This window comes from Vitis vinifera, chromosome 18, assembly GCF_030704535.1.
Source record: "Vitis vinifera cultivar Pinot Noir 40024 chromosome 18, ASM3070453v1".
Lineage (NCBI taxonomy): Eukaryota > Viridiplantae > Streptophyta > Magnoliopsida > Vitales > Vitaceae > Vitis > Vitis vinifera.
In genome coordinates, this window is record NC_081822.1 from 8,002,074 (window position 1) to 8,027,373 (window position 25,300).

Consider the following 25,300-nt stretch of genomic DNA (forward strand, 5'->3'; position numbering starts at 1 on the left):
TAGTGAGATAAGAGAATCTAACTTTTATATTAGGAATTTAACCTCTTATTAATGCCCAAATTGAGGTTAACTCTAAAAGATGCATGAATTTGGATAATCTAAAATGATACAATGAAGTTGTGGATATTATTAAAAAACATAACTTTTTTATTGGGAAATTAACCTTTTGTTAATGTTCAAACTAAGGTTAACTCCAAAATATGCATGCATTTCGATAGTATAAAAGGAGAGAATGAAATTATGGGTCTGAGGTTTCTATCTTTCGATCTATCTCTCTATCTCTCATCTTTGTCTTTCTCTTTATCTCTCCCTTGTGCTATTTCTTTATTATTGTCTCTCTTTTATCACATAGTTTTATAACTTCAACTAACTTAATCATTAGAGATAGTGAGGTAAGAGAATTTGACTTTTCTATTAGGAAATTAACCTCTTATTAATGCCTAAATTGAAGTTCACTCTAAAAGATGCATGCATTTTGATAATCTAAAATGATACAATGAAGTTGTGGATATTATTAAAGAACATGACTTTTCTATTGGGAAATTAACCTTTTGTTAATGTTTAAATTACGGTTAATTCTAAAAGATGCATGCATTTAGATAGTTTAAACTGAAAAAAATGAGATTTTGAGTAAGACGTCTCCATTTATCTATCTCTCTCTCTCTCCCTTGTACTATTTCTTTATTATTGTCTCTCTTTTATTGTACGGTTTTATAACTTCAATTAACTTAATCATTAAAGATAGTGAGGTAAGAGAATCTAACTTTTCTATCAGGAAATTAACCTCTTGTTGATGCCCAAATTGAGGTTAATTTTAAAAGATGCATGCATTTGGATAATCTAAAATGATACAATGAAGTTGTGGATATTATTAAAGAACATAACTTTTTTATTGAGAAATTAACATTTTGTTAATGTTTAAACTAAGGTTAATTCTGAAAGATGCAAGGATTTGGATATTCTAAAAGGAGATAATGAAATTATGAGTCAGAGGTCTCAATCTCTCTATCTCTCCTCTTTCTCATTCTTTTTTTCTCTCCCTCATGCTATTTCTTTATTATTGTCTCTCTCTTATCGCACGGTTTTATAATTTCAACTAACTTAATCATTAGAGATACTGAGGTAAGAGAATATGACTTTTCTATTAGGAAATTAACCTCTTGTTAATGCCCAAATTGAAGTTAACTCTAAAAGATGCATGTATTTGGATAATCTAAAATGATACAATGAAGTTGTGGATATTATTGAAGAACATGACTTTTCTATTGTGAAATTAACCTTTTGTCAATGTTCAAATTGCAGTTAACTCTAAAAGATGCATACATTTGGATAGTCTAAACCGAGAGAATGAGATTCCGGGTAAGAGGTCTCTATCTTTCTCTCTCTCTCTCTCCCTTGTGTTTTTTCTTTATTATCGTCTCTTTTTTATTGCACAGTTTTATAACTTGCTGGTAAAAATGAATAAACTCTTCTCCAAGTTGTACAAGTAGTTAAGTACAAATATAATGGATCCTCATAATGTTCAAATACATCCCAATGGGCTGAATATAGTACAATAGAAAAAATATTATCATGTGAGTTAAGGTAACACCATTTGTAAGTTGTAAGGTACCAATGCCCTTGACTATTACTCTATGAAAACAATTTTTTTGAAATCTCAAGAATGGCATTCTTGGAATACCCATGCCCTCATTTTGATTAATATGAAGCTAAATTTAGATATATTGACATTTTGGAAAGCTTTGCCATGAGAAAAAAGTGACAAGATATGAAAGTAAATAGCAAGGTTTTAGTACATATTTTAAATTTCACGTTTTGAAAACATGCTTCCTAATTTCTATAGAAGCCGCAGTTTCAAAATATCATTTCAAACTAATCTAATGAAATGAAAATGTTAGTTTAGAACTAGTTTCAAAACATGCCAAAACCTTATATTTTATTTGACTAAACGTGCATTTTTATTTTAGAACTCCATGGTATTGAGTGAGAGAGCCGGGAATTACGATCCAACAAGTTTACTCGACTAAGGGGCTATTCCAGCAGTAATCACCTGAGAAACACATTGTGTTAGCCGCAGCAATTTTGGTAGTTCTATAAGCGTTAAGACTGTGTTCTCGGACAAAACGACCTAGGTATTGAATTCATGACTCGTTTGGCGTCATCATTAACAATGTTTCATTCTAATCATGGTATGGTCACTTGCACACGTGTATATAAAAGGTAAGTAATATTTTATCAGAAAAGGCAAAGGAAGAAATAACCACTGGGTCGCGTCTGCGCGAATGTGAAGCGGGAGAATTTCGAGAGCAGCTCGTGAAGTTGGTCCTCTGTTCCAAAAGCACTTTACTTTTCTGGTTCGTTATATTCAACTTCCATTTATTACTATTAAATTTCAGTCCACACTCTCCAATTTATTTTGTCATTTGTATTTTCACGTCTCAATTAATTAGCACTTTACTCTATATACCACTTTTATTACATTTCCATGTGATGACACCGGTATCCGTGGAAGGCCCAAAATTGAAATAAATTGCCTCTAGATGTTGCTGGGCCAAACTAAAGCTGGCCGGTGCTGATCTCTCTGGCCTGGGCGCAATAGCCTGCGGAGGCAGAGGGAGGGCGGTTTTCTTAATTTTCATATTTTGGATCATAAAAGCAGAGTTTCGAAAAAAGAGAAATGAAATCCCTCTGATTACTGTCGGACTTCATTTCATTTTTAATTTCCATTGCTTCTTAAACAAGTGAGAATGAAAGAAAATTTTTGGGTTTTCGAGCCACCCTTGATAAATTGTATATTTTCAACCGATGCTAGATTTCTTAAGATTTGAAGCGAAACTGGATACATTTTTGTAATATAGAAGTGTGTCAGATGTCTGATCGAATAAGAGAAGTACGAGTATGAAAGAAGTGGACTACTTGTACTGGTTTAGACTTTTAAAATTGTTTATATATCTTCCCTTACTTACCAGTCATACCTGTCAACTGGCTTGGTATGGTTTTGAGTATTACGAGTATCACTCAATGGATGGTTAGAATGATTAGACCATAAGGGCGCCCGCCTTACGGTCTGAGCTCCAGTTTTGAGGACGCTGGATGGCCAAATCGAAGTAGACACAACCAGTGCCGCATTAGATGATCCAGTGGATAATGTGGCAAACTCAATTTTGATGCCTTTCATTGAGGTGGTCATTGGGAGGAACCGTTAGATGAGAAGGGCATCTTCATGATTTGACCACTCAAACCCTGTACTTTGAAGCAATGAATTACTGTTTATCCCAAAAAATTTGTACAATCTTTAGGCCATAAGAGCTTTGCATGGAAGAGGGCCAGAGGGGCCCTCGGATGAATAAGATGACCTCAGATACTGAAACCATTTCTCTATGTTGGGTGTATACCAGTAGATTTTTCTGGTCGTGTAGCAGAAGCAGCTATAAAGAGTAAATTGACTCTTTCCAAAGCCGACAAGCACTACCCGGACAAAGAAAAAGCACAACAGCCAATATTTGTATACATATATATCCTAAACTTGGACATGGAGTGAACTGTATTTTGGAGACTGAAAGCGAGAAGAAAGGCAAAATATGGAGAAAAGTTCTCGTGAAGCACAAAGAATATATAAAGCAAGCCAAAATAAAAAAGCGCCCTCGTGAGCTGTGTCCCATGTTTGCAGGGTGTACTCAATAACACTACCCTGCCTTTTTCTCTCCTCTTTTTACATTGCCAAACAAAGCCATATAGCTTTCCTTGGGAACCCGCCTTTATCTCCATCAGCTTCTACTCCCCCCTCCAAGCTCCCCAGGACTCGGTTCCTGCGTCTCAAGACTCAAACAAACACAAGTGAGTCACCGCTCTCTCTCGATCGGCAGCAACATGCGTTCTTATCAGTGTCTACGAGTGGGGTTGCTGCAGAAGTTCATGGTCTTGGTTTTTCTCTCATTGTTAGTGTTCGGCCAGAAGGAAGAGGCAATGGATGTTGGCACAAACGGGGAGTCACCGGGTATTCAAGAGAAGCAACAACAGAAGCAGCAGCAACAACGGCTGAGGCACTCACTGGACGTGTTCCTGTCAAGCAAAAGAAGGGTTCCAAACGCCTCCGATCCTCTCCACAACCGCTGAAGCTGGCACGTGGTTTTGTTGTTAAGAAAGGAAGACGGGGAGAGCAGGAAACTGCGAAAAGGGAAGATGGAGCAACGAGGGTCAACAGTGGAAAGCGCGGTAACAATAGTCTACTGGTCTGTGCATTTTGTCAAATGATGGTTGGGTGTTGCGGGGTTCTGCTTCTTCCTCGTGAATTGCATCCATGTTTTCAACTTTTGCCAGTTCTTTAGTATTATTATAATAGATATTTTATACCCAATATGTAAATTTAATATTTAAGTAGTCAAGAAAGCTTGGCCTTTATTTGATTTTGTCTCTCTTCTCGGGCGTCTTTCCACGCTGCTGTCTTTTCTAGGCTTCCTTTTTCTTCTATATCTTTTTTTCCTTCTTCTCCGTCTTTATTGTCCCTCCTTCACGTCCATTTATGTCACTTTTGTTGACGTTTGATCTTGGAAGAGTTCAATATTCCCTTCTTTGTTCTCACATGCCAATGGATTTTGCGATAATGCAGAATCTGGAATGGCTGGTATGCTACGCAGTATAAGATCAATTCAGATGCTCACATTTCCATGCTTTTGTTTTATTTACTTTTCCTTTGGTGATTATCGATTAGTAGCTAGCTAGTCGGAGTTTTGAAGCAACTGAAGCTTTATTCAAGTATTCAACCAGTACCAGACGCAGTGTCCTTGTCCAATAATTACAGGCTTTCTATAAAGTTGTACAATATTTTCACCTACCTTCAGTTTGGCTGTCTTATGCTGACTGTGAATCCCTTCAATTAATTCACAGACAGACTTATTAACAAAGCTGCTTTCTTTTATCATTAAGCGGGAAACTTCAAGTTGAATGGCTTGCATCCAAAATGATAAGGGGCACTTTTTTGTAGTAAAATTTACAGGGTCCAGAGGCTACAGGCTACTGTGGTTAGTTTAGGGTTACAGCTATGAATATGCCTTGTTTTTATCTTCTGATTATCATCTTTGGATATTTGTGACTGTCCGTTTTCTTTCACTTGTGATGTTCAAATGGCTTAACTTGCCTTTGGCCCATTAAAATGGATCCAGATTTATTTGAAGTACCTATCGACTTCTGTGGCATATAGTACTATAAGTGGGGCCTGATGTATGCCTGCCAGTTCATATATGAAATTTGCTGGCATTCAGAAGATATTCCAATTCCATACTGATGGAAAGAAAATATATAGTAAATAATGTTAGGTATGGTTTATGGATGAGCAGTGAATAGAATTTTTGAGGCCCAATAAAAAGTGGAAACATGATCACCCATACTTGCCCCATTGATTGAGTTGGAGTGGACTCAGTGACACGTGTAGAGGCTGTGCCTGGAGCACTCCGTCGCGCATCCAGGCTTTTGGGCATCTGATCGATCATTTTGACCGTTGAATCCCGCACGAATCATGATGATATAAAGCACCCAGAAGCTCAGTATCCCTGAGATTCCAATTTGAGTGCCGTGCCCATCCTACTGTCACACCTCGACTCTAGCCATAAAAAATTTTGTGGGTTAAATTATCATTAATTTCTTTTTTTTTAAATAAAAAATAAATAAACAAATAAAAATAGATATCATCTTATAAATAAGTTTAGGCTATAAAAATAAAAATAAAAATAATACGAAAAATGTATTGGTAAAACCTTTGAAATAAGAAAAGCAAGGAAATAAATCATTTGAATTAAGTAACTAAAATTCAGGAACTTAAAATTTAATTTCCTACTTTCACCTCTGACTTCTTTCAAGATGAGGAAAAACGAGATCTACAAAATAATTTTGTACGAGAAAAGAAGCTTTATAACAAAATAAGAAACTTCATAAAATTTCCATGCAAGTCTGATAAATGACAAAAGTGCTATATGCGTTCTTGCCATTCAACAAGTTCATTCTAGAAAGAAAAAAAAAAAGAGTTCATTTTAGGCCCTCGATTGATCTTCAAATTTAATGAAACAATTTCGTCAACGTTTTTCAAGTCGTGGTCAAAATGAAAAAATCAGAGAGATATATTTGTTTTGTAAAAGAATTTTATCACAAAGATTGTACCCCATAATTTATCAATTTCAATAAAATCTTTGATTGCATTATTTTGCTAATTTTGCAGGACTTTTATGAAATTTATGCATACAAATTTCTAACACACCCGATGGGACATCTCTGTTTCTCATCTCTTTCGTTAGAAGTATCATCACCCTCATCGATAAGCTGATTGTCACCTTCAACTTAAGGTAAAATGTTTTTGTTAATACCAATATGTTTAAAAAAAAAAAAAAACACTATGTTTGACTTGATCCATTCTCTTTGAAGGGTACATTGGCAACTTGGAGAAAACTACCCGAGTCCAATCACTACAAAATAAAAAATAAAAAAATCTCATTTTATTAATAAGTTTGGCTAGCAAATGTTAGACTTATTACATTTTAAAAAAAATGAAAAAAGAAAATGGACGATGAAACTAAAGGCAGAACAATCACACCCACACCAAGCATGCAAGCTCGTCACGTTGAGTCCATAAGACTTTTTGAAGTATCTCTAAAGTCTTGATATCAACAGTAGTAAGCATAGGAGTTTGGGCAATAGCAACGTGTTCTTCCCTCAAACAAGAAATATCATTCTGTTTATTGATTAAATTCTCATCGATCTCCAAGATTAAGTTATGAAGGTGCTCTCTTTGTATACCTGGTTGTTTCAACTCTTTCTTAAATGCGTTTTTCTTAGTGTTGAGAGTAACTAAGTCAGCCTTTAATGATTGACGATGTCTCGCCTCCACGCTCTTAGAGTTTAAAATATCAGCAATTTGATATGCAACAGTAGCTAAACGCTCGCTATGTACTTTAAAAGATATCTTCGTAGAGTTGGCACGTTGCATTGCGTCAAGATGATTTACATTTACCATGTACTTCTCAATTTTAGACTTTAATGGTGAAGGGTCTACTACGGTCTTCATAATAGCGCAAAAAAACTCATCAATTTTTCCTTTCAGTAATAGGAGACAATAAATGGAAGTCTTGAGAATCATTTCTTTAATGTTTTCTCCTATCATACGTGCTACTTGACGTTACAGATCAAAGACGATTTGTTTCACATCAAATATGTGAATACAATTTAAAGGAGACATAGGAAGTGTATCAGGGTATATGGACTGTTGTCTAACAATTAAACCTACTATGGTTAATAGTGTCAATTCATCATATGTGGTGTTTTCAATGGTGGCCTCTTGACCTTGAGATTCAATCAAACAAATAAAGTAATTGAAGAAACTCATTTAGAGATCTATGAGTCTCACCAATCAAGGCCAAAGCTTCATTTTTTAATCAAAATGATGGGCTACTATTGGCCAACTATAGATAAGGATTGTATGGAGGCTCACTAATTAGGGCTAAAACTTTATTTTTGAATCAAAAGAATGAGTTACTATTGACTAACTAGGAAGATAGTTAGAAAGGAAAAAAACAAAAGACCTTCTTTAATCGAGCATAGTTTTTGCGCATGTGTAAAGTTTCAGCAATCAAAGCAAATGAAAGATGTACTTCTAATCGTCAGTGTCTTCCTAATGGTTAAGGATTGTATGGAATATTCTAAGAAGTGTCAATCATGTCAATTCCACTCAAATTTTATACACCAACCCTTTAAGCCACTTCATCATACAATTGCATTGTAGCCATTGATGCATGGGGACTTGACGTGGTTGGATCCATTACTCCTAAATCTTCTGCTGGACATGCTTACATATTGACAACGACAAATTATTTTTCTAAATGGATGGAAGCTATGCCACTTAAAGAAGTGAAAAAAGAAACTATAGTGAACTTTATTCGAAGTAATATCATCTATCGGTATGAAGTGCCACGATACATAATAACTAACAATGGGAAACCCTTCTATAACAAATTGATGAGCAATCTCTGTGAGAGATTTGGTTTCAAACAAAATAATTCATTAATGTGCAATACATTGACCAATGGTTTTGTAGAAGCATTTAACAAGATTATTTGCAAATTATTGAAGAAAATTATTGATAAGTCAAGAGAGATTAGCATGAATAAGTAAGAGAAGCACTTTGGGCATATCGAACGCCTACACAAGAAACCCCTTTATTCCCTTGTTTATGGTGAAGAAATTGTACTATCCCTTGAGCGTCAAATCCATTCGTTAAGGATTATTATACATGAAAGACTAATTGATGAAGATAATTCCAAACTACATCTTCAAGAATTAGAAGCACTAGATGAAAAGTGACTTAAAGCCCAACAATGCTTAGAGTGTTATTAAGCATGTCTTTTAGGAGTTTTTAACAAAAATGTTTGTCTTCAGTCTTTTCAAGTTGGTGATCTAGTTCTCACCATCCGTAAACCCATCATCACCACACATAAGACTAGAAACAAATTTATATCAAAATATGATAGACTTTATATGACATAAGAAGTTTACACCAATGGTGCTTATAAGATTGTCTCTGAAAACGGATTAAGAAATGGCCCTATCAATGACAAATTGTTAAATCGTTACTATGTTTGAGTCACACTATGCTTCTGACCTGTATGAGATTAAACTGCGTATGACAAAAAAAAAAAGAAAAAAAGTCCACTAAGTTGAAAACTTGAAAAACGACTTATGCAAAAGTTATAACACATGCTCATAAGATTAAAATTTTCTTTTAATCTTGACAAAAGTTAGAGAAAAAAAAAAGTTCGTTAAGTTGAAAACCCAAAAAGACAACTTAGACAAAATTTAGGACATATGCTCGCAAAATTAAATTTTTGTTTTAGTCTTGGCAAAAGTTAGAGTGCAAAAAAAAAAAAAAAAAAGGTAAAAAATTTCGCTAAGTTGAAAACTTGAAAAGACAACTTAGACAAAAATTAAGATATATGTTTTCAAGATTAAAATTTTCTATTTAATCTTGGAAAAAGTTAGGGTGTATATATATATAAGGTCCACTAAGTTGAAAACCCAAAAAGGCAATTTAGGCAAAAGTTAGGACATGTGCTCGCAAAATTAATTTTTTCTTTTAATCTAGGCATAAGTTAGAGTGTTAAATAATAATAATGAACTACGTTTGACTTGATCACTTATCTTTGAAGGGTACGTAGGCAACTTAGGGAAATTACCTAAGTTTAGTCATAAAAAAAAGTGTAATAAATGATGACTTAATTTTAATTAAGTGTTGAAAGTATAACACTACATAACATCAAGGTTATGACTTGCCTACTGATTGAAACCAAAATAAATGCTCTAATGTCACATATTTGATATGATTTGTGCATCAAATAATAGTCAAATCACCCAGCTTGACCCAAATCAATGCTAAAGCCCTAATTATGAGTTTAACTTGTATTTTGAAGATTTATTTCAAGTTCAAGGGAAGAAAATAGTGCAAGTTGAATCACTTTAGATTTTGAAAGATTAAGAAAAGGTTAAATGAGGAAATAAGCGAGTCAAGACTCATGGACTATGAGGAAAGGCAAGACGAGGATATCATGAGTTTGAGAGATAATAAATGATCATTATGTAGTAATAAATAAGGCAAGAAAACATAAGAAATGAGGCATGAAGCAAGATTCAGTTGCATGGAAATTTAGAACTCAAAATTTGGTGGTAACATATATTCTGATTTTGAGGATAAATTTGGAGCACTTTTCAAAGTCCATTTTAGGCATACTATATATTGTTTTGAAGATTGGGAAGTCAAAAGTCCAACGTTTTAAATGATGTGCAAATTGGAGCTGAAATGAAAAAGTTATGGTCATTTGAAGACAACTATGCAAAGTTGAAGGGTCATTTTGAAATCCAACTTATGAATTCGAAATCTAATTCAAAATGACCCCAATTTTGAATTCACCCATTGCCACTTTGATGCTTCGCCTTCTCTACCCTGGGAATTACATTTAGGAAACTCCATCCACCCTAAGTAGACCCTACACAACTAGAAATCACTATTTGATTATTTTTTAGGTAATTATGTTGTAATAAGTGGCCAATGAGAGTGTGCCACATGTTAGGTACTTGATGATATTATATAAATTGTTTTGGTTTTAGGGTTTAAACATCTTGGATCATCATCCAAGGAGTTTGACATTGAAGGTGAAAGAAGACGAGAACTTTGATTTATTTTCTTTTCTTCTTTATTAAATATATTGTTTTTAGTTTTTTTTATTCAAATTATGGATTTTTACCCTATTATGGATTGTGAATGTGACACTATCCTCGTGAAAACCTAAGAGCTAAAAACTTATAAGAATAATGGATAAATTATTGTAACAATGAGATTAATTATTGGTTGAATTACAATTTATCAATTTTTATCATATCCTTGTGAGTTAGTTTAAGGAATGATATGCTAGGTTGTTACCTGATACTAGTGATTCTTGGTAACTCTTGATCATTAATTATCATGGTCGTCACTATCATTATTTGCCTCAAAACAAAACTATAAGGAGTAGGAAAGGTTAAAAAGTCAAATCTTAAACCGGTAATCAATCTAATTCATTTAATGATTTTAGGAATCTGTTTTGAAAATGAAAAATTAGGCTTTAGATGCAATTTTGAGTTATAGAATTCAAGTTGACTACGAGGGGCTAAAGATCCCAAAACCCTAAAATCATATTACATAAAAGACCATTGTTTTCTCTAATTCTTATACCCTAAGTTGGATTGTGGAAAACCCCAAACTTGAATCAATCAAATTTAAAATCAATATTCATTTTGTTATTAATTTATTATTATTATTATTATTTACTTATTTTCACTTTATTTTCATATTGTTTTCCACTTTAGGATTCAAACAAAAGCAATTCATTTACAGTATTAACAAATCCTATAAACCAATCCTTGAGGACGATTCTCAAAATACTACAAAAGTTATAGTAATTTTTTCTTTGATTTTTCTTGACCAAAGCTACTATGTATTAGGCTTAAGTATTTTAATACAATAAAGAAGATTGGTCATCTACCTAGGTGTTAAGTGTAGTTCCAATTTCAATTAATTTTTAAGAAGTTGGACATTATTATGCATCTAAGTCAAACCAATTCGCAAGAGTGAGGACTTTAGCACTAAAGCTGCATCAAGTGCCAAAAGTACAACATTGCGCAATGTTAAGGTTATGACTTGTCTACATAGGTGTCAAGTACACTTTCAATTTTAATTAAGTTTTGAGAAGTTGAACATCATAACGCATCCAAGTCAAATCAATTTGCATAAGTGAAGACCTTAGCACTTAAGTACAACGTGCCATAACTTGTTTGCATAGGTGTTAAATACTATTTTGGTTTTAATTAAATGTTAAAACTTAAATACCACCATGCATTCAAGTCAAGCCAATTTGCATGGTGAAGACTTTAGCACATAAGTGCTAAAAGTATAATACCGCATAACATTAAGGTCATAACTTATTTGCATAAGTGTTAAATATTATTTTGGTTTTAATTAAATGTTAAAACTTGGATATCACTATACATTTAAGTCAAATTACTTTACATGTGTAAAGACTTTAACACATAAGTATAAAAAATACAACATCACATAATATCAAGGCTATAACTTGTTTGCATAGGCGTCAAACATTATTCTGCTTTTAATTAAATATTAAAACTTGAATACCACTATACATTCAAGTCAAGCCAATTTGTATGAGATAAGACTTTTAGCACATAAGTACCAAAAATATGACATTGCTTCGCGTTAAGACTACAACTTTATTACATGAGAGTCAAATTTTAAATATTCATAATTTTTTATATGGATATTTAAGTTTACCAAAGAAATTCTCTAGGTAATTTAAAAAAAAAATTTACATGAAATCAAAGTTGTCTACAAATGAGGCATTCTTTTTTTACCTTAAAAAGGGTTCAAAAAAAAAGAAGAATTGAATAAGAAGATCACATGTCAACATTAAATAAGAATGACATATATGTAATTTAATTGAGAATTAAATACAACCGTTTTCTCTACTATTTGGATAAGAGATGCACCACATAATTACACGTGAACCCCATTTACACATTTTTCACTAAACTACACAAGGGTCATGCACAATAACACATGTACAAACCCACATCCCATTGTACAACCCTCTTGTTTAAGTTGATTGAAATGTCAAACTGATAAAGATAAAAGATGAATTCTATGATGATTTTGCTTTAGATTTTTATTCCATATTTAATTTTTATTATTTAATATTATTTATTAATTTTAATTAATTTTTAATTCAGATGAGTTTTTTTATAAAAAAAAAAAGTATAACAAATTTTTTATTTAATGTTGTTGTTTAGTAAATTTTTATTAGTGATGATTAAGATTATTTTTTTAATAAAAAATTCAATTTGAAAAATATTTTTATTCCATATTTACATCTTCTATTATTTGATGTTAAAATTATTTGATAATTTTATTTAATAATATTTTTTAATAAAAAATTAAATAAAATTATTTTTATTTCATATTACATTTTTATGGAAATTCATTAATATTATTTACTAAAATTAATTAGTAATATTTTGAAAATGATTATTAGTTGAATATTTAATAAAATAATATTTTTTATTAATTTGAATTTACACGTAAAAACAAATACAACCGTTTTCTCTGCTATTTGGATAAGTGATGCACCACAGAATGACACATGAACCCCATTTACCCATTTTTCACTGCACAAGGGTCATGCACAATAGCTCGTGTACAAACCCACATCCCATTGTACAACCCTCTTGTTTAAGTTGATTGAAATGTCAAAATGATAAAGATTAAGAAGAATTTTATGATGATTTTACTTTAGATTTTTATTCCATATTTAATTTTGATTATTTAATATTATTTCTTAATTTTAATGAAGATGAGTTTTTTTATAAAAAAATTTATAATAGATTTTTTATTTAATGGTGTTGTTTAGTAATTTTTATTAGTGATAATTAAGATTAATTAAAATTAGTTTATTTAATAAAAAATTCAATTAAAAAAATATTTTTATTCCATATTTACATCTTCTATTATTTGATAATTTTATTTAATAATATTTTTAATCAAAAATTAAATAAATTTATTTTTATTTCATATTACATTTTTATTGAAATTCATTAATATTATTTACTAAAATTAATTAGTAATATTTTGAAAATAATTAGGAGTTGAATATTTAATAAAATAATATTTTTTATTGATTTGAATTCACACATAAAAACACCCAACTATAGAATAGGTCTAAATTAATAATCTTGCTATTTAATTATAAATTATATTTTTCCATATGCTTATATATATATATATATATATATATATATATATATATATATATATATATATATATATATATATTTTAAAAAAAATTATTTCTTTTTATAAATTATATTTTATAGTTTTTATTAAATAAAATTAAAAAAATTAATTTACTATTAATTTTATCAAAAATAGTGTTCACGTACCTTGCACGTGGAGTAAACCTATTATATATATATATATATATATATATATATATATATATATATGTCCACGGTAACCATCCTAATTTAAACCGTAAAATTTTTTATATCTACGAATGCCTTCAAGATGCATCACATGAAACCCGATTTTAACTCCCTGGAAAATGTGGGAATACATAGAATTATTTGATTTGAGTAGTCCTGCTCCCACCGTACTCGGATTGGACTCTTAGTCAGAGTGGGGTGGGCTCTTCGGATAGAAGAAGAGTGGACAACGGGCACGTGAATAGCGTTGTATAACCATTACAAAATGAGGCAGAGAGGTTTTATAACGAGAGGAAAAGGTGAGGGTTTTTCAGTTTTTTTAGATGAGAGGAAGAAAAAAAAGGTTAAGGTGTTTTGATTTTTCAAAATGTGAAGAAAACAAGGAAGATTAAGGTTTAGTTTCAGGGTTGAGTGTTCATGCGAGATGAAGTAAATAGACAGTTTTTGTTTTATTTATTTGAAGTAAATAGACAGTTTTTGTTTTATTTGTTTTTCTGTTCTGGTAGGATATCAATAGGAGATAATTTTTTTTTTTTTTTTTTTGTTTCTTTTGTCTTTTCAGATGTGGAAACTGAGCTGGAGGATAAGGAAGGGCATCTTGGGTATAAAAAGCCCATTCAGCACCGAGTGCATCAAGATCTAATAATTTATCACATTTACGTATGTTTCTTGAAATTGGAAAAATTGGAGTTTAAAATCTCAATTATTTTGGATCGACCGCTCAAAACATAACTTCTCCGGCGAGGCTGAGTGAAATTGAGAATGGGCAACTTGTACCATTATGCTGTGATCTTGTTGCCAATCATCCTGATCATCAAATTCTTATTCCATGGAAGGCAGAGGCAGAGGTATAGACTGCCGCCAAGTCCATTTGCACTTCCAGTAATAGGCCACCTCCACCTCCTCAAGCCGCCGCTCTACCAAGGCCTACAGGCTCTCTCATCCCAATACGGTCCCATCCTCTTTCTCCGATTCGGTTGCCGTCCGTTCGTCGTCGTATCCTCTCCTTCCGCTGTCCAAGAATGCTTCACCAAGAACGACGTTGTGTTGGCAAACCGGCCTCGGTCGATGATTGGGGATCACGTTACTTACAACTACACCGCCTTCGCCTGGGCTTCTTACGGCCATCTCTGGCGCGTCCTCCGCCGCCTCACCGTCGTTGAGATTTTATCTTCCAACAAACTCCTGCTCCTTTCAACCGTCCGTGAGGAAGAAGTCCGTTACCTTCTTCGTCAGCTGTTTAAAGTCTCAAACGACGGAGCCCAAAAGGTGGATATGAGGTTATATCTCTCTCTTTTCAGCTTTAATTTCATCATGAAAACGATTACTGGAAAGCGGTGTATCGAAGAGGAGGCTGAAGGAATAGAGACGAATAGGCAATTTCTTGAACGATTGAAGAGGATCTTCGTTCCCACCACTACCACGAATCTGTGTGATTTCTTTCCAATTTTGAGGTGGGTGGGTTACAAAGGGCTGGAGAAGAGTGTAATACAGTTTGGGAAGGAGAGAGATGGGTACTTGCAGGGCATGTTAGATGAGTTCCGACGAAACAATAGCGCAGTGGAGTGGCAAAAGAAGAGGACATTGATCGAAACCCTCTTGTTCCTCCAACAATCAGAGCCCGATTTCTACACGGATGACGTCATCAAAGGTCTGATGCTGGTAAGCTTCCATATCCTCTTGTTAATATTTGTTTATTAAACGACCTTTACCGTTCGACTAATTATTATGGTGTCGAGGGTGTCGATTTGTCTTGGTGGGTTTCGTGTTGGTAAAATTAGGCAGTCCAAACCTTGAACCTGAACTAATTATTTAACAGCAACATGTTTTGGAACCATTTAATGATTCAATCTTATCAATAAATCAAAAACAAAGTCGAGTTAGGAATTCATCGAGTCACTATAATCAAATTTTAAAATGAGTTAAACATAAATTAAATAAATTAGGATGATAATGGGATTAATTAATATGATTATTAGATAGCTTTACTCAAAATAACTTTTTTATTAAACAATTATCCTAACCAACATAAATTTGATCCAAATCTGAAAGCTAAAACTGTTGGGCATACACTTTGGGAACAAAGACTTGGCAAGTCTTCCACGCAAGGAGAAGACTGGCGTTGTCTTTGGAAGACGACTTGCATTTTCCTCCACCTCTATCCCATGGCCTAAGTTTAAGGCTTTAGGAAAACGCAAAGCTAGGAGTACCACACAATCAATCGAGTATCTCTGAAATTCTTGACCTAGGTTTTTCAAATGGAGCAAAGAAATTGAGATGAAAAAACGCCATGAGTCCTTTTAAAATTCTAAAAGTCTAAGTTCATACTTATCCTGCGTTGCGTTACTAATTCATGTGCTCATACTAATTCATCCTCGGAATGTTCCACAACTTGCTCAAGTTAAGCTCTTTAGTCAAACATGACTTCAGCTCTGGTTGTTGATTTTTTTCCAAATATAAGAATTTGATTGAACGGTATTCTTTTTTTTTTTTCCCTTACAAATTTAGAAAAAAAAAACTATATTCTTAAATAAAAATATATGACTAACCCCTAAAATTGATGCATCCTGACCCTCTCGAGTGGCGTGGTGTAAGTGTTTAAAAAGCAGGGGAGGATCCTTTTGTCGTGCTGTCAATTTCAATAGCTTTGAGCAATGATTTAGTTTGATTTCACATAGGGCATATATTCAAAAGTACCTTCATTCTAATTTCCACATTTGATTTGCGCTGGGTAAGTAGAATTGATTTAGAAAAAACTTGTGACAATTGTTTTTGGATTTCAAAAGTTAAGTTTTGGTACTTATAAGTTTATCATTTAAGTCGGATATCTAGAGAAAGTGTGAAAATTAAGAATAATGATATGAACTTTTTATATTTTCGAAAATGACCTTTTGTAAATCTCCCCTTTACAAAATTTAAATATTAATTTAAATTTTATTCCTTTTATAAATTTTAATAAAATTCAATATAATTAAGTGATTTGAAAAAAATACACTATTTTTCAAAAAAATAAAAATAAATTATTATTATTATTTAAAAATCAAACATCTTGAAAAGTATATATAAAAAATAAATAAAAATATGTTAAATTTATTTTTTTTAAATGATATATTTTTAGAATATATAAATTTTTTAAAATTAGTTTTTTAAAAATAAGAAGTTTTCAGTATAATTATTAAAAAAATTAAGATAAAAAAGTTTGTCAAATATTGTAATAAAAAATAATTTTAAAGGGTATATTGGTCTTTTCATATTTTATATCCTTCTCATCAGTTATTCAACTTAGATGGACTAAAACTTAATTTTTAAATTCAGTTGGATCCAAAACACAATTGTCTCGCCTTCCTTATATATATGAACCAACATTTGACAAAACAATTATGTGCTTCAGGTAGTGATTTCTGCGGGAACGGATACATCATCAGTGACCCTGGAATGGGCAATGTCTCTTCTGCTGAATCATCCAGAGGCATTGGAGAAGGCGAGAGCGGAAATTGACAGCCATGTCAAACCGGGACACTTGCTAGATGACTCGGATCTTGCCAAGCTTCCATATCTCCGCAGTGTGGTCAATGAGACGCTTAGACTTTATCCCACGGCTCCTCTTCTGTTGCCTCATCTGTCATCTGAAGATTGCAGTGTGGGTGGATTTGATATTCCGCGGGGTACCACCGTGATGGTGAATGTTTGGGCATTGCACAGGGATCCCAGGGTGTGGGAGGAGGCAACCAAGTTCAAGCCAGAGAGATTCGAAGGAATGGAGAATGAGGAAAAAGAAGCGTTCAAATTCGCTCCATTTGGTATAGGAAGGAGGGCATGTCCAGGAGCTGCCTTAGCTATGAAGATAGTTTCACTGGCATTAGGTGGGCTCATACAGTGCTTTGAGTGGGAAAGGGTGGAGGCAGAGAAGGTGGACATGAGCCCAGGCTCGGGAATTACCATGCCCAAGGCTAAGCCTTTGGAGATCATCTTTCGGCCCCGCCCCACCATGACTAGCCTCCTTTCTCAACTTTGAATGCCTTTATACTATCCCACTTCTAATAGGATAAGATGTTGCTATTGCATCATGGCTATCCCCACAGACATTTGAATCTTATATATGATACATTTGAATCAGGTATTTATGTCGTAGAATATTTTCTTGCATCCAAAATCCCTGGCAAGGAAAAAATATAGCATTTTCTTATCACATATGGACATGACAGCATAGCCATGATGCTTGTGCCCTAGTTTCATATGATCTACTAACTATTTCTCATTGATGGAATGACTATCTTTAAAAGTGGTTGAGTAATTAAATTATATCCTCTAGTTAAGCAGCAAACTAGATAAGCAATAATTTCCAGCGAAAGAGTATGCAAGACTTCCAGTCTGTCTATGGTTATTTATTTATTTATTTTATCTTGAAAGTTAATATTTTTATTTAACTAAATAAGAAATTTAAATAATAAACATAATATGGTAACATTATCTACTGTGCTCTTATGAACTCTGGACAAGAAACACTTGAAATTTTTTTAAAAAAATAATTTTTTTGAATTGAATAAAGAGATCGACTTCTAGGATAAAAATAATTTTATTGTAAAAAAAAAAAGCCAAATATTGTGTATTTTAAAATTATATATTTAACTCACGACACACGTTTAATAATTTTCCCAATTGAATAACGAATAATTTAGGACCAACCCACAAAATAAAGAAACATAAAGATTCATTAATTCAAAACTTCTAAATTTGGATGATTTCAACTTTTGCACTAACTTTTTTTATTAGAACGAGGGCATATGTTGAACGAGCTATGAGACTGACCTTACGTTGTGAACTAACAAGGCACTATTCAAAATCGGTGCTTCTGGGATATTTAGAGGAAGTGGTTAGCTCGGTTAGAAATGGTCACCATGCTAGTGGTTGATTGATGCTCGGATGCCCATACCTCATTATGAAATGCAAGATAATAATTATGGTTCTTTGATTTGAGAATATGATTTTACACAATATTCCATGATTATGAAAATACTATTAAATCATATTTAATGCTCATCATATAATGCTTGTAGTGTTTATCGATAAACTTCCTTCTTCAAAATGATCGATTAATTCCTTGACTCTCCACCCCCTTAGTAGTTGGCCCTTTTCGGTGCTTATTTTTGCTTTTCATTTCCAGATGTCAGCCAGTCTTTATCTTTATAGCTTTCCCCCAATTCTCCCCATGTGGATCTTAATAGGGGAATTGAAAACTAGAGTATTGGTTGGACTTTTTTTCCAAGAGATTTAGTGGGCATACCATGGTGAGGATATTTGCCCCAATTCTGAGAGTGACCATTACTTTGCTATCTATATCATCCCTTAGTCTTTTTTTTTTTCACTTTCCTGTTTTTCTCCCCATGCTTCCATACCTACCCTTTCATAACTTCTGTTAGTGATATCATGTGGATAGCGTTTTCATAGCTTCCTTTAGTGATATTGTGGGTAGCTTCCTAATGATATATTGGGCTTTCATCATTTTATACGAAAACTAATTAATATTCAATAAGAATTAATCAAACTTTTTATCATATTCGACATCATTCCATATGAACTTATTCTAAGAGTCATCATTTGGGTGATCCATTCCCATGCTTAAGAGTGATATTCTTGCACACCAACAAATATCAAGTTGGTTTAATAATTTCAAGTCCCACCTCTGGTTAAGGTTTTCTTTTGTGTTTTTCTCTTCTATTTCTTTAACAGTACTTCTATTATATTTAGGCTTGTCTAATTACTTTGGTGTTAGACAAGCAAGTGAACTAGTTTTGGCTGTTTTTTCTTTTTGGGGTTTTTTTTATTCACCCATTCTTGTGCTGTTGAGTGTTGACTCATCTTCACGTAACAGCTGAGATCATCTGGGAGGTATTATAATGTAATGGCTGCACTCGTGCTTCTGCGCCATTAGAGCATCGAATCATCCTCTTCAAAATTTCTCTTGTTTGCCAGTTTCAAACCAGTGCACAAAGCAAAGCGTGAAAAGCAAGACGAAAGGAAAAATTCGAATAGTAGATGATGATATGGATATGGATGATTTTCTGGAGGAACCTCCGCCGCTTCGCTGCTCTCAAAATTTTCTCGTCCAGGCGCCTTCAGATGTCTTCAAATATTCGAATGGAGGAAATTCGATTTCTGACCAAACAGTTGTTCAAGTCCTCGATCAAAGGGATTGAGAAAGTGGAAATCAAGTCGGCCTTTAATATATTAGCTTTTAATATCATAATGAAGATGCTTACAGGAAACAGGTATTTCGAAGATGATGACCTGAACTCAGATGAAACTAGGCATAGATTGGATGACATTAAGCAGACCTTCAGTCCCTCCAGGCAGGTGGGTCTGGGAGGCTTTCCATTCCTGAGGTGGTGTACTTTTCGTGAGGCCAGGCAGATGAAGAAATTATATAGAAAGAGGGATTTATTCTTGAAGGCCATGATTGATGCACGTCGAAACATTAGATCTTCTTCTTCTATTATTCATGGGGAGAGGAGGTCAATAATCATAGATACTATGTTATCTCTGCAAGAATTGGAACCTGAATTCTACACTGACGATATCATCAAGGGAATGATAATGGTAATAATCAAAATAGAAAATCCAGGGATCAGATAGTATTTAGTAAAAAGAATGAAAATAAAATAAAATTTCCCCTAACCATTTATCTGTTGTCGTTAATTAGGTGATGCTGATAGCAGGGACAGATGCATCAGCTTCAACTTTGGAATCGGCTATATCGCTCTTAGTATCACATCCTGATCCATTGTGTTATGAATGAAACACTAAGATTAGGTCCTGTGGGGCAATTCATACCTCCCCGGGACGCATCAGATGATTGTGTAATAGAGGTTTCGACATCCCACGAGGAACGATGTTGTTGGTGGATTCTTGGGCCTTGCACAAGGACCCCCAGCTGTGGGAAGATCCCACAATGTTCGAGCCAGAAAGATTTGAAGGGCCCCAATCTGAGAAGGGCGGGTTAAAGTTCACGCCATTTGGCTTAGGTAGAAGGCAGTGCCCTGGTGCAGGTTTGGCAATGAGGCTAATAGTATTGTCATTGGGCACTCTCATTCAGTGCTTTGACTGGGAAGCGGTTGAGAAGGCTGGGTCTGAGGCGAGCGTGTCTAGCGAGTTCATGTTTGCACCTAGAAAAACTTCAATTCATGTACTTTCTCAGCTGTAAACTATTCCTGAGATGCTTGACTAGCTATTGTTCCGATGGTTTTAATTGCATGATTTGTAGCTTGTTTTAATTCAGTTGCAACCATATATATTGTGTGTACGAATGGGTGGTCATGATCCCAGTGATTATATGCTTTTCTCCAATAAAGTATTTGAAAATTTTAATGTATTTTGCAGGATGTTCGAACGTTTTATTGAAATTAACATTGTTAGTCAGGCAATAAATTCGAGTACTTGATAAAACCATATCTAAGCCCAAACAAGTCTGCCACTAATTCATGAATTGAACCCACGACGATGTAGCCAAACTGGGAGCTTCAACAAGCCCAACCAGGGATGGAACTGAATAGGCCTCTGACTCTCTTAAGGGTTAGCATGTAGGCCTTTATCTGGCTGAATCTGCCATGATAGTGGGGGACCATACCATTGGCTTTGGAATGGAGCAAAGCCTTAACTGAGCCCAAAGTAGATAGCTGATAATAAGTCCATATCAAAAAGGATAATTAAAGTGGGTGGCAGTAAGCAGCCGTATCCACAACGTTTTGAAGGCTTTAAATCCCTATCCAGACCAGCATGTTCATCGGATCTATCCCAAGATCTTTAAATCAACATCAACTAGCGTCCAAGAGAAAAATATAAAGGTCTCGATCGGCCGCATAAGTCATAACCATAAGGAGCACCGCCATGAAAAGCAAGGCAAATTTGTCTCTCTTAGGAATATCGGTGTTGTGGCATTGAACATATGGATCCACGTCACGACGTCCAAACTTGGCCTGTCAAAGACAGCATCTACAAAATGAATTGCTTTGCATCTAGGGCATTAAAACGGTTCCAGTTATCCTTTTATAACAAGGCAGGACTCGAACACTACTTCGAAGATCTTGGAACAAAAAGGAGAAAAATACATGATCATGAAGGAAACCTGGTTCCGTTTCCTTTCTGTTTCCTCCTCTCTCTTTCTCATTGTCCTCTCAAAGCTGTTTTACCATAAGCAATCACGAGGAAGAAAGCTCCCACCCAGCCCGCCTTCATTTCCCATCATAGGACACCTCCATCTTTTGAAAGAACCAGTCCACCGATCCTTGCAACATCTTTCAGACCAGTATGGTCCAGTTCTTACCCTCCAATTTGGATTCCGAACTGTGCTTCTTCTATCATCCCCATCTGCGGTTGAAGAATGCTTCACTAAGCATGATCAGGTCTTTGCAAATAGGCCACGCCTTCTTGCTGGGAAGCACCTCCACTATGACTATACCACGCTGGGGGTAGCCCCTTATGGCCAGCACTGGCGCAATCTTCGCCGCCTTACCACACTTGAAATCTTCTCTACGAACCGCCTCAACATGTTTCTAGGTATTCGACAGGATGAAGTCAAATTCTTACTTAGAAATCTATTTCAGAGATCGGGCCAAGGTTTTGCAAGAGTGGAGATGAAGTCAAGGTTATCAGAGCTGTCTTTCAATATTATTACGAGGATAGTTGCGGGGAAGCGATATTTTGGGACAGATGTGGAGGATTTTGAGGAGGCCAGCCGCTTTAGAGATATTATAAAGGAGATTTTGGAAACGTCCGGGGCATCAAATGCTGGGGATTTCTTGCCATTTTTACAATGGTTTGATTTTCAAGGCTTGAAAAAGAGGGTCTTGGCATTGCAGAGAAGAACTGATGCGTTCTTACAGGGTCTGATAGATGAGGGTCGAAATCACAACAACTCTTATAGGCAGGAACGAGGAAAGACTAAAACCTTCGTTGACTCTATGCTGGCTTTACAGAACTCAGAACCTGAATACTACGCCGATCACATTATCAAAGGCATGATATTGGTATGTCCGCAGCACCCCCTAGTTGCCGGATTTGCTTTTGACTTGGATTTTGGTGTTGCAAAAAATTCTCATTTATTCTTTTTGAACTTTTTGCATTCACACAAATATATGAAAATTAGGCTTAATTGAAAGAAAAAAAAATTGTACTGAATCATAAAAAAATTATTAAAATTTTAAAAACAAAAACAAATTCCATTGTTTGGCATGCTTTGCAACCCACAAATCGCCTAATAACAGGAAGATGAAGCCTGAAAGACCAATTGGGAATTTCTTCCAATTGGTTCTGAACTTTGGGAATGATATTTGGTGCACTCGCTCGCTTAGGTAGCCATCTTTCAATGTTGATTAATGCCTATAATATCAGAGCTTGATGCATGCCTCCAATATAATGTGTGCAGACATTGCTGACTGCGGGCACAGACACCTCCGCAGTGACGATGGAGTGGGCTATGTCACTTCTGCTCAACCATCCTACGGTGTTAGACAAAGTTAAAACGGAGTTGGACTGTAAAATTGGTCATCAACGTCTAGTTGAGGAACCAGACCTCTCCGACCTGCCCTACCTCCGAGCTATCGTGAACGAGACCCTTCGGTTGTTCCCTGCAGCACCACTCCTTGTTGCACATGAATCTTCAGATGACTGTAGCATTGGAGGGTATGATGTACGAGGTGGTACGATGTTGTTGGTGAATGCATGGGCCATTCACAGGGATGCTAAGGTATGGGAGGACCCCACAAGTTTCAGGCCAGAGCGGTTTGAAGGCGGTGAAGGCGAAGCCTGCAGGTTTATACCATTTGGGTTGGGGAGGAGAGGGTGCCCTGGAGCTGGCCTGGCCAATCGGGTGATGGGGTTGGCTTTGGCAGCATTGGTGCAGTGCTTTGAGTGGCAGAGGGTGGGCGAAGTGGAAGTGGACATGTCTGAAGGGAAAGGGCTCACTATGCCTAAGGCTCAACCATTAGAGGCTATGTGCAGAGCACGAAACTCCATGATTAAGGTCCTTTCAGAGCTGTGACTTCTCTTTCACAGTTCCCCTTGTATCTTCCTAACTGACGTATATATTTTAGTAAAGGTGGAACTTGATTTTCATAATAATAAATTTTTGTTATAAAACATAATCCAAACATCTTAATAAGATGAAAATTAAATTAGCTTTCTAGTTCTATTTCCTATTCGAACATTCCCCATTCCTCTATTAATTTCTCTTCATTTTCTCAATTTTGTTAATATGGATATTTTTCAATGTTTTTCGAATCGAACCAGATATTGAACCAAAAAAATTATTTGTTCACGGTTCACTAATTAGACTGATGGTCGAACAAGTGATATCATATATTTATATTTTATTATAATTAAAAATTTAATAATTTTTTATTTATATTTGATACTAAATTTTATTAAACGGAATGATGTTGTTTTGATAGGGTAAAAAAAATAAAATAAAATTGTTGAATCGATTGGTTCATCGGTTTGTTGGTCCGATCACCAATTCACCCCAATTTGATCCCGTTTCAACCATTCACAGACTCAATTAATCAAACTGAATCGAAACTATGACTAGTTAACGGTCAAATCGGCTAGTCCGGTCCCATTTTTAAAGCTATGATATTTTCCTTCTCTCAAGTGCCTTTTTTTCTAAACCTTTACAAAATAGTAAATACATGAGACAATTTTTTTTGTGCTTATGTAGTAATTTCGTCCATTTTTATTATTTACAAGTCCATTTTTATTATTTGAAGTGGAAGAGAGAAAACCAACCCACTAAAGGTGGGCCAACTAACAATGTGCGGGTTGGGTCGAGCAAATGCACAAGCTAACTATGACGAAGCCTAGGGATAGAAGAACTCTCCCTCGTCCCTATACGTTGTAACCTCACATGTTTCAACTCATATGAAAAAAGGTATGAGCATGTGACAGTAATGAAATATTTTTAGAATCCAAATTCGAGTTATTTTCACTATTTTGAAAACCCAATTGGACTAGTCGATCCAATTAGTCTAACCGCTAATCAGTGGCCCTTTCGGTTTGATTCGCCCAATCGAACCATTTAGCCATCGAATTGGTTATGAACTATCTGAATTGACAATTGAACTAATGGACCTAGTGGTTCCTTGGGAATCAAGGGTTCAATGCCCACTCCTCTCCTCTTTTCTTTTTTGCAAAAGATAGCCTAATTTTGGGCATGGCCATGCACTACAAGCCTAGGACCACACAATCCAATAGCCAATTACTTGGTAGGAAGTGAATGAGGCTTTTAAAGCCCCTGTCATCTTCTTGAGTTTCCTACTTTCATTGTGTTAAGACCAATAAAAACAAAAAATAAATTATGTGTTATTTCAACAAATAATATATACACACTTTCATTTTCAATATATTTTTATATTTAAATATTAAACATATTTAATAAAATTTAAAATATTATTACATTTATATAAAATATGAAGAAATAAATATGATTATTTTTTAATTATATATATATATATATATATATTGACATCACTAATTTGATAACTGTTGAATGGTAAATTAATAATTTTTCAGATTCAATGATCGATTCAATTTTCAAAATACTAATTATTTCTTAATTGCACACAGTAATCCCTTAGTTGTATAGAAATTATGTAATATACATTATTCAAAATTTACATATTTGCAACTTTTTATTATTATTTTATTGTTTAATTTAAAAAAAAATTATGGAAAATTTATTAAAATC

General features: G+C 34.3%; 3 protein-coding genes across 3 annotated transcripts; all 3 read left to right on the top strand.

Moving 5' to 3' along the window:
* Positions 1-14,183: 14,183 nt before the first annotated feature.
* On the top strand, positions 14,184-17,716 carry LOC100255729 (cytochrome P450 81C13). Its single transcript, XM_002285030.4, has 2 exons — positions 14,184-15,225; positions 16,955-17,716. The coding sequence occupies exons 1-2, from the start codon at positions 14,326-14,328 to the stop codon at positions 17,576-17,578; spliced, it is 1,524 nt and encodes a 507-aa protein (XP_002285066.1). The 5' UTR covers positions 14,184-14,325; the 3' UTR covers positions 17,579-17,716.
* A 450-nt stretch (positions 17,717-18,166) lies between these two features.
* LOC104882529 (cytochrome P450 81Q32-like) lies at positions 18,167-20,896 on the top strand. Its single transcript, XM_010666238.3, has 2 exons — positions 18,167-20,160; positions 20,264-20,896. The coding sequence occupies exons 1-2, from the start codon at positions 19,600-19,602 to the stop codon at positions 20,357-20,359; spliced, it is 657 nt and encodes a 218-aa protein (XP_010664540.1). The 5' UTR covers positions 18,167-19,599; the 3' UTR covers positions 20,360-20,896.
* A 707-nt stretch (positions 20,897-21,603) lies between these two features.
* On the top strand, positions 21,604-23,735 carry LOC100260801 (cytochrome P450 81Q32). The gene is made up of 2 exons (XM_002285025.3): positions 21,604-22,586; positions 22,985-23,735. Exons 1-2 carry the CDS (start codon positions 21,669-21,671, stop codon positions 23,597-23,599), a joined length of 1,533 nt encoding a protein of 510 aa, XP_002285061.2. The 5' UTR covers positions 21,604-21,668; the 3' UTR covers positions 23,600-23,735.
* Positions 23,736-25,300: the final 1,565 nt, after the last annotated feature.